The following is a 9928-nucleotide window of genomic DNA, read 5'->3' as shown; positions in this document are numbered from 1 at the left end:
CCAACGCTCTGTCCACTGAGCAAAACCAGCTAGGGCATGTAGAGGAGTTCTATTAAAATATATAAGGAAGAAAGTGAAACCTGCAACCACACGATGGAAAGGACTGAAGGAATGAATATCTGATGTCCTGGCTGTCAGCTTTTCTCAACCTAGTAACCACTAACCATTTGTGGGAACTGTAAGTAGTCAGGCCAATGTAATTGTCAGTTCAAGGCCCAGAGGTCAGTGGGGAGTCAGTGAAGACTTTGGGACAATAATCTGAGTTCTAGAAGGGCCTGCTCTGTAGAGAAAGGATGGCTAAAGCTGTTAAAACTGGAATTGCGGAGACCAGATGAGAGGCTTGGAATAATAGGGTGATAGAGTAGCTGGAGGTAAATGTTTGGGTTGGGGAAATATGTAGAAAATAAAATTAACAGTATTAGATAACTGGGGGAGGGGGAGGCAGGGGGAAGTGGAAGGGGGAGTGGAGATGACTCCCAGGATTCTGGCTTGAGTCTATGGGCAGATGATGGGACCATTTCTGGGCTAGGGGAGGAGGAAAAGAGCTGGTTTGGCAGGAAGGTGAGTCTGGGCCAGTTGTGTTTGGGGCACAAAGGGGCCTCCAGCAGGGGGTGGAGGTGGGAGGGAGGGGTCCAGGTGGTTGAATGTGAGTGTGTGGTGCTTGGGCAAGAGTAAGGTGACCATATGTTCCGCTTTAGGCGGGACAGTCCCGGTTTGCAACAATTTGTCCCGCGTCCCGCGGCGTTTTGAAAAAGTCCCGATTTTTGGAAAGAATTCACAAGCTAGGGAACGGCGGGAGAACAGGAAGAGAACATACGGTTTTCGGCGGCCATGTGGCTATTTAGTCAGGATATGAGTTTAATATTATTTTTGTTAATTTTATAATGTTAAACTTTAATAATAACAAATAACTGTTGAGAACTAATTATCGAGAACTGCTTATCAAAGTTCGCATTGTTGATCAGTTGTTAGAATTCGACCACCATTGCTTGGACTTAATGAACAATGGCATTTTTGGGGATTGGCAACGACAAAAACATTTTGTAACTGTCTTTCAGAGGATACACACATAGTACTGCGTGCTAGTAGCTAGTTAAACAAGTGATGTCATTACAAATCAGCTATCCAGATAATTTAGGTAAGTAATTTATGTATTTATTTCATAAATATATAAATTTTCTTGAATTTAACAGACAGTACTCGTATTATTTATATTTTATAGTGGTGGCAAAAAGTCTGGCACCTTGAAAGTGACACGACTTAAGTTACGGCAAATTCAGAGGAAAAATAATACAAAAGTTAGTATTGTTATTATTTAGAAAGAAATATAGGTTTAAGATTTAAATAATTTTTAAAATATAGTGACTTTATAACAATCAAATTAAGTTATAAACTAACAATAAAATATGTTCATGTAATTATGTACCTACTTACTGTGGGCAAGGGGTCTGGACGTGGGGTATCACTAACAACAGGAAGGAATTGGAAAGGCTCCGGGTTTGGGGGTGTGCATAGTCGGGAAGGTCACGTATTGGGGCGCCGGGCCAAAGGACTGAATGGACCCATTGACCCGCTCTGCTCTCACCCGCTTTGGGTAGGAGCCTGGCTTGGCGGGAGTAGGGGGGGCGGAACCGGATCCTGTAGGCCCGCCCCCTCGCCCCCCCTCAGCCATTGGGCAATGCCCCTGTCCGTCAAGGGCCCGCCTCCTCAGCTGAACCAATAAGGGCGGGCGGGAGGGAGCTTCCTTCTGGAGTTGCCCCAGCGGCGGTGAGCGGCGGCCGGGCGGCGGCGGGCGCGGCGCTGTTCGCAGGGGCGGCGGCTCGGGCGGGACGGACCCCGCGGCGGCGGCTCCGGCTGGTGAGGGCGGCGCGAAGGGCCGCGGTTGGGGAGGGGACGGGCGCGGGCTCTGGGCGCTTGTCTCCCCGCCGGGGCCCCTGGGCGCCCGGGCCTCCCGCGCGCGCGGCATCGCGTCTCGGGTGATGGGAGGTCGGATGAGGTGAGGTGAGGGGGCGGGACGCAGCCCCGGTCACCCCACTCGCGCCACCCGCCACGTGGGTTCGCGGCCAGCCTAGGACCCTTGCTGCGCCCCGGACACTAGCTGGCCACTTTTAACCCCTGAGAGAGTGGGGCGTCTGGGCTGAATCTTTCTTATTTCACCGGCTCTGGGAAGAAGCTAAGGCTCAGCGATCTGGCCGCGCCCGGTTTTGAGCGAGAGATCTGGGCTGGGTGGACTCCGGAGGCTGCGCTCTTATCTAGGAAACCGTGGGTCAGAGGCTTGAACTTGGGACCCGTTTGCTTCTTTTAGGGATCGGGGCTGCGGCAGAACGCCTTGCGTGGGGGGGCTCGCTGCCTGGCCTCTCGGGGTGGCGGGGTGCGGGGGGGGGGCGTGGAGACAGGCACCCTCGGTTCACCCAGACCCTCCGCTCCTGCCCCAAGTTCAGCAGGGTGGGCTGGGGGAGGGGCGGGGGGGGAGGAGGACGATCCTCAGCTCTGCGAGCTCTTCGGATACCCCAGCAGACACACTTGGGGGGGAGGGCAGGATTTCTAAGCGGAATCCGAAAACACGTGGGACACGCGCCTTTCTCCTGGGGTCACCCGAGGAAATAGAAAATAAAGCAGCTTTTGTTGTCGTCGTCCAAGAGAAAAAATGCCTCCAAAGGCGGTTGAAGGCACTAGGAAACTGTTTCCTCCGTGCCTTCGCAGAGGCAGATGTGACCCTGGTGGAGACTGGTTTGGCAATATGCATCCACTGCCTTTGACCTACTAATAGCTCGCCTGCCAAGTAAGGAGGATGGAAACTAAGTAGGTTGATGCATAGGGCAGGACAGTTTGGTGTTTTATAAAGAGCAGTGGAGCCGAAACCGGTTTGGCTCAATGGATAGAGCATGGGCCTGCAGACTGAAAGGTCCCAGGTTCGATTCCGGTCAAAGGCATGTACCTTGGTTGCCGGCACATCCCCAGTAGGGGGTGTGCAAGAGGCAGCTGATTGATGTTTCTCATCCATGTTTCTAACTCTCTTTCCCTCTCTCTTCCTCTCAATAAAATATATTTTAAAAAAAGAGAGAGAGAGAGAGCAGTGGAAATGACCCTCCTATTTCCAACAAGAGGCAATAGTTAAGTAAATTGTGATTGTCTATGTCAAAATGTAGTATTACACATCCGCGAAATGTAGTACGGACAAAATGTCCTTAACAGGAAAACGAATTAAAAGTTGTGGTGACAACTATATGAAAATGTGTGTAGAATGATTGGAGAACAATACACCTAATGATAAAAGTAATAACTACTTTTTTTTTTTTTTTTTTGAGCAGAAGGGTCATATTTCTTTTTCTTTTTAAAATATATTTTATTGATTTTTTTACAGAGAGGAAGGGAGAGGGACAGAAAGTCAGAAACATCGATGAGAGAGAAACACCAATCATCTGCCTCCTGCACACCCTCCACCGGGGATGTGCCTGCAACCAAGGAACATGCCCCCGACCAGAATCAAACCCGGGACCGTTGAGTGAGGATTAACCCCCCCCAAAAGTCCACATTTAGCCAATATTTAAAGGCTTGTTGTGTGCCAGGTACAAGGCTGGGCCCTAGAAGCCACTAGTTCCTGAATTCATGGAGCTTACAGACTAGTGGGAAAGCAGATATTTAAGTCTTCGGGGAAGAGTGAACATGGAAGCTAGGCCCTGGGCCCTAGCAAGGGAAAGGATTTGGGAAGGAGAGGAAAGGGGGATCCCTGGGTCAGCTGAGGAATGAGTGAGCTCTGTGGAGAAGCCCACAGTGGCTCTGCAGGAGTGGAGAGTGTACACAAACCCTGTTTTCACATTTTCTGGGATGTGTTTCTGTGCTATAATTGGAGGTAGAGAGGCTTGTTTAGGTATTTTGAGTTTAGTGAACTCTTTTAAATGTAGGTGAATCACTTTTGCTCAGAATAGTAGCAAATAAACGTTTTCCAAAGTCATTACTGAGAAATTAAATATGAAACTCTCATTTCCAGGTTTAAAAAAAAAAACAAAAAAAACCTTTTACTGAAGAAACACATTTGCTGGCATAGCTTCAGAATGTCAAGTCCCGTGTCCTACTGGATCTTAAATTCTGCGAGGAACAGCATTGCCACATTACAAGGGGGCAGGCGTTTATATTCAAGGTGCGTCTCAAGTAGGAATAAATCAAAAAGGACGCTCTTTTCCTGGGTACCCACCACCCTAAAAAGCAATGCCCCATGTGGTGGCTTCGCTCTGCCGAAAGCCTGCAGACACACATCGACAGAGGAAGACGATTTCCACCTGCAGCTCAGCCCTGAGCAAGTGAACGAAGTGTTGCGAGCCGGCGAGTCAGCCCACAAGATTCTCGACCCCGTCAGCGGAGTCCCAAATTCGGTGCTGCGCTTTGAGAGCAACCAGCTGGCTGCCAATTCCCCCGTGGAGGACCGGCGAGGGGTGGCCTCCTGCCTGCAGACCAACGGGCTGATGTTTGGCGTCTTCGACGGCCACGGCGGCCACGCGTGCGCTCAAGCAGTAAGCGAGAGGCTCTTCTACTACGTGGCAGTGTCGCTGATGTCTCAGCAGACCTTGGAGCAGATGGAGGGAGCGATGGAGAGCATGAAGCCCATGCTGCCCATCCTGCAGTGGCTCAAGCACCCCGGGGACAGTATCTACAAGGATGTGACGTCCGTGCACCTCGATCACCTCCGGGTTTACTGGCAGGAGCTGCTGGACCTGCACATGGAAATGGGCCTGAACGTGAAGGAAGCACTGATGTACTCCTTCCAGAGACTCGACTCCGACATCTCCCTGGAAATCCAGGCCCCTTTGGAAGACGAGATGACAAGGAACCTTTCACTCCAGGTTGCTTTCTCTGGGGCAACAGCTTGCCTGGCCCACGTGGATGGGGTTCACTTGCACGTGGCAAATGCTGGTGACTGCCGGGCCATCCTCGGTGTCCAGGAGGACAATGGCCTGTGGTCTTGTCTGCCCCTCACCTGCGACCACAATGCCTGGAACCAGGCTGAGCTGTCACGGCTGAAGAGGGAGCATCCCGAGTCAGAAGACAGGACCATCGTCATGGACGACAGGCTGCTGGGCATCCTCATGCCCTGCCGGGCATTCGGGGATGTCCAGCTGAAGTGGAGCAAAGAGCTGCAGCGCAGCGTCCTGGAGAGGGGCTTTGACACCGAGGCCCTCAACATTTACCAGTTCACCCCCCAACACTACTACACTCCACCCTACCTGACTGCGGAGCCTGAGATCACGTACCACAGGCTGAGGCCCCAGGATAAGTTCCTGGTGCTGGCGTCAGATGGCCTGTGGGACGTGCTGGACAATGAGGATGTGGTGAGGCTGGTGGTGGAGCACCTCGGCGAAGCAGGTCGGCACAAGCCGAACCTGGCCCAGCGACCGGCCAACCTGGGCCTCATGCAGAGCCTGCTGCTGCAGAGGAAAGCCCAGGGGCTCCACGTTGCCGACCAAAACGCAGCCACACGTCTGATCAGACATGCCATCGGGAGCAACGAGTACGGGGAGATGGATCCCGAGCGGCTGACCGCGATGCTGACGCTGCCAGAGGACTTGGCCAGAATGTACAGGGATGATATCACCGTCACCGTGGTGTATTTTAACTCAGACTCAATCGATGCATATGATAAGAGAGGTTAAGAATGTCTCATCCTGTTGCCAGGGTTGATTTAAATGTTCTAAGATAGTTTCACTTATTCTTAAACTGGCTGTTCAAACCTGTTAAAAGGGCAGTAGGTGTAGTAGTTTGCTTAATAATAGACTAATGTGAGAAGAAAAGAGAACAAGCAGCCTAAGTTTAAAAATAACAGCAGCGATTTCAGTCCCTGGGTGTTTTGGTCACCTCTTCTAAGCAGAGAGAACAGAGCATGGAGACATAAAATTTGCTTGAGCTCATGTAGCCCGATCCTTGTATAAAGAAACTGTTGTTAAACTGTGTCAGCTTGACCCTCCAAATGGTAAATTAAAAAAAAATAAAAAAAATGTTTTTATTTATTTTAGAGAGAGGGAAAGGGAGAAGGATAGAAGCATCGATGAGAAAGAAACATCAATTGGCTGCTCCAGCACACCTCGAGCCTGACCAGCAATCGAACCTAGGACCTCTTGCTTCATGGGTCGATGCTCAACCATTGAGCCACCCTGGCTGGGCTCCAAGTGGTAAATTTAATCACAATTCTAAACACAAAGAACTTCAGGATCTTCTGAGGTTTTGCTGCAAAACTGCAAACTTGATAATTTTCCTCAGTCCATAATCATGGACTTCCAGACTATGAAGGGAGGTTTTGTTTATTTGATTGTTTTAATTCCTAAGACCTAGGTTTACAAATGCAATATTCTATGCAATATTCTAGCCTTTCCTATGCAATATTCTAGCCTTTCTCATGATTATACTTGTGAAAACATTTTGTAGTGCTGCATTCTAGTCCTATTTTAGTTTATTTTCAAACTGAGTCCTCAAACTTGCCAACAGGCCTGCTGTCAGCATGCTTGGAATGACCTGACTTGGTTTCCAGCTGAGGGTGAGGGGAGCTAGGCTCTGGACCAGCGGAATTTACTTGTATGGCTTTTGGTTCTTCCCACTGGAGCCTATCCCCTGAACTTTTGAGCCATATTGGGAGGTAACCTCTGTCTAAGCCTTAACTCCTGGTCTTTCCTGCGTTAATATTGTCTCCAGGGTTTAAGCCTCTGGGGGTTTAGTCATAGTAGTTAGCCATTCTGGTTCTACCTCTCAAACATTCTTCCGTTAATTCCTGTCCTTTCTAAGCTGAGCTCCCTCATCCTGCTGCTTCTACTTGCAAAGAATGCTTCCATTTCACATGGTTGCAGGGAAGGAGAAAATGTGCTCTCATGTCAGCCGATTGGGCAGGACTGGTTTATTGCGGTGGATTATAGACTTAAGATTCTGCCTGAATCTGGAGAAGTGAAACAGGAAGGACCTGAGAGTAGTCACTAACCAAGGCTCCCCCCTGTGCACCCCAAGGGAGCAGAGGGAGATTTATCAGATGGGACACTCCCCTAGAAGGTGGGATAAATCACATTGCTTCTCCTCAGGAACTGGACCATATATAGCATAGGAGTGGGGGCAAAAATAAATATAACCTGTAATGGCTTCTGTGGTCTACACAGACTTGTGTCAGTTGGAAAATGTTGATCCTTTTTTGTGAGATGAGTTTCATGTGATGAATTATGGTGGCGTTTAAGCAACAGGAAATGTGTCCCTAAATGGATGCACAAATAAAATCCCACAAAACTGACATTTTTATCCTCCTGTACTATATTACAGGAGGATAAAAGTTGATCCCTCCCCTCATCTCACCCCCTCATGCCATGCCCCGAAAGAAAAGCAAATAACTAGGATTGACTTCCTCATGTTTGTCCATGTTCCAGAGACATTCATTCAAGTGTCACTATACTTCTAGCCTGGGGACAAGCAGATAACTAGGATTGACTTCCTCATGTTTGTCCATGTCCCAGAGACATTCATTCCTGTGTTGGTATATTTCTAGCTTGGGGATGTTTCCCTGCAGGTTTTCAGTGCAACTGGTTAGCAATAGGGCTTCATTTTAACAAGTTCTCTTTTGAGTGCTTAAGCTTGGTTCTTTTATTCTGAAGCCACTAGTATCCCTTCTAATCTAGATCTTAACTCAGAAGTAAAACATGAATCACTGCCATTCTGCTCCCCTGAAGGTATGTTGCTAGAGCCAAAGACTGCTTGTCTGACAACCTTTGCTCTGCACGCCCACTAAACCCCGGTGCACTCTGGGAGCATTTACTTGGATTACAGAGCATGAATCGTGTTTTGGAGCCAGCAGGGTCATAAATGTATCCGATTGGGTAATTTGTGAGACAGCCAAGAGAATACAGGCACCCCAGTTGCTTCTCCAAGCATATATTGTTGTTTTTTTCTGCCTAATTAGAAAGATGTCCTGCTTTCTAATTGGTATATTGAGAGGGAAAAAAGGCCAGTGTATTGGCTGCCTTTTCCACTGTGAACTCTTATTAGCTCTTTTTTTTTTTTTTTTTTTTTAAGGTAGAGACTGACTTTTATTTTTTAATATATTTTTGTTGATTTTAGAGAGAAAGGGAGAGGGAGAAAGGAAACATCAATGATGAAATAGAATCATTAATTGGCAGGTTTCGGCACTCCCCACACTGAGGATCGTACCATGACCTCCTGGCTCATAGGTCGATGCTCAACCACTGGGCTCTTGTCACCTCTCTCTGAATGCACCAAGGGGTGCCTCCCTGCCCAGAGTTCTGCTGTCATTGACCTTCCCGAAGCACATGGGCTCCTGCTTGAGAAGGGGTTGGTGGTACTTATCAGGTCTTCCAACACATTTATCATTCCTTTTATAAAGATTTCAGTCCTGAGACTGCTAAAATGAATTAAAAACTAAGATTGAACATTTAGTATTTTGGTTGTGACTTTGGAATAAAGTACGCTTTGGTGCTTTAAACTACATATTCATTATTGTAGGTAAGAAACTGGTAAATAAGTGGCCTAATTAGATATTTTACACGTAGATAAAATACATCTACTAATTCTGGGATTGGTCAAAATGGATAGGGAAGATGGTATTAGTTCTAAATTCACATTAGTATGCTAGGTCAAGATAATACTTAGATTCAGTTTTCTGAGATGTTCATTGTAACAGTAAAGCTAATATAAAGAAAATGTTTAACTTTGAGGTATGTTAACATAGAGACATTTCACCCAGAAGTACGATTGGGCTCAACGATCCCTAATATTGGGCACACTGGGTCAAGTTTGGGTTAGACACAATTGATTTGGCTGACACCTTTTATACATAAGTGAAATATAAACAGTCCACATGAGTTAAAGGAAAGAATAAGGTATGGAACAAGAAAATGTGTCTAGCATGAGTGGCTGACTTAACTCTTTTATCCAGAATATCTTGGAACTGAGCCATTCTAGTTTCATCTTTAAAGTCGTTCATTTGTCCCAGAATGTGACTCTTTCCCATGACAGAAAGCCCCCGGGTAGCTTGGGAGCTGGGGTACGAAGGCCGGTGGCACTGCTTGTCCTGCTGCCATGTGCGTCACTGAGTGGGAAGCACGTTTGGACTGCGACCATCTGAACAGGCTGAGGCTCTGTTCTTTGCGCCTCGAGCACCTAACGTTTTAACCTGCCTCCTGGGAAATATTTCTTAAGCAATTTGGAAAAATTGTTAACCAAGTCCTTTAATATCTAGTGACATTTGTATTTAAGCTGTATACCAATGTTTGTATTTTCTAACCATTAGAGGTATTTAAACTTGTAAATAAAAAAAGGCAAGATGAAATTCAGTTTCCTTTGGTTGGAATATTAATTTTTTTTTAGGTCCTTAGGGCATTCGATGAGGCCAGCCTTTGTTTCTGGCCATGGAAGATTTTAGTCTGTTCAAGAATCCACTAGGGGGTGGAGAGGAAGAATTTACCCAAAAGAGAAGTATTCTCTGCAAACTTTTTGGCTGCTGACCACACAGGAAGTCCTCATTTAGTATTAACCATCTGGGGACCTGAAAAGAAGGAAAAGTAAAGGCTTTTGTTGTGAGCGTCTCCATACACTCAGTGCCAAGACCTGTCTGCTGGCCCTTCATATTATTTAACTCAGCTTGTTAAGTCTTAAATGGCCCTAGCTGATTTGGCTCAGTGGATAGAGCATTGGCCTGCAGACTGAAGGGTCCCAGGTTCGATTCCAGTCAAGGGCACATGCCTGGATTGTGGGCTTGATCCCCAGTGGGGGGCATGCTGAAGGCAGCAAATCAATGATTCTCATCATTGGTGTTTCTATCTCCTTTCTCTCTGAAATCAATAAAAAAAATATTTTTTTTAAATGTTAAATGTATGTTAATCTTAAATGCAGAGCCAGCTTTGGGGGGAAATCTATACAGGTACCTAGATAGAGTTAAGCACCCCAC

General features: G+C 47.3%; 1 protein-coding gene across 2 annotated transcripts; it reads left to right on the top strand.

Annotated features, from left to right (window-relative positions):
* Positions 1–1801: 1801 nt before the first annotated feature.
* PDP2 (pyruvate dehyrogenase phosphatase catalytic subunit 2) lies at positions 1802–9310 on the top strand. Of its 2 annotated transcripts, none has more exons than XM_036440231.2 (2): positions 1802–1857; positions 3992–9310. In XM_036440231.2, exon 2 carries the CDS (start codon positions 4056–4058, stop codon positions 5646–5648), a length of 1593 nt encoding a protein of 530 aa, XP_036296124.1. In that variant the 5' UTR covers positions 1802–1857; positions 3992–4055; the 3' UTR covers positions 5649–9310. The 2 variants fall into 2 exon arrangements, with proteins under 2 accessions (XP_036296124.1, XP_045438771.1); XM_045582815.1 differs by lacking the exon at positions 1802–1857 and adding an exon at positions 2150–2266.
* The last annotated feature ends 618 nt before the right edge of the window (positions 9311–9928 follow it).

This window comes from Pipistrellus kuhlii, unplaced genomic scaffold (assembly GCF_014108245.1).
Source record: "Pipistrellus kuhlii isolate mPipKuh1 unplaced genomic scaffold, mPipKuh1.p scaffold_m20_p_17, whole genome shotgun sequence".
In the NCBI taxonomy this organism is placed as follows: Eukaryota; Metazoa; Chordata; class Mammalia; order Chiroptera; family Vespertilionidae; genus Pipistrellus; species Pipistrellus kuhlii.
The sequence above is the reverse complement of the archived record's forward strand: the minus strand, read 5'-3'. Positions and strand labels throughout refer to the sequence as shown.

What these genes read in the sequence shown, in the direction of transcription:
- PDP2 (XM_036440231.2), top strand. Translation starts at nt 4,056, where the DNA reads ATGTCAAGTCCCGTGTCCTACTGGATCTTAAATTCTGCGAGGAACAGC.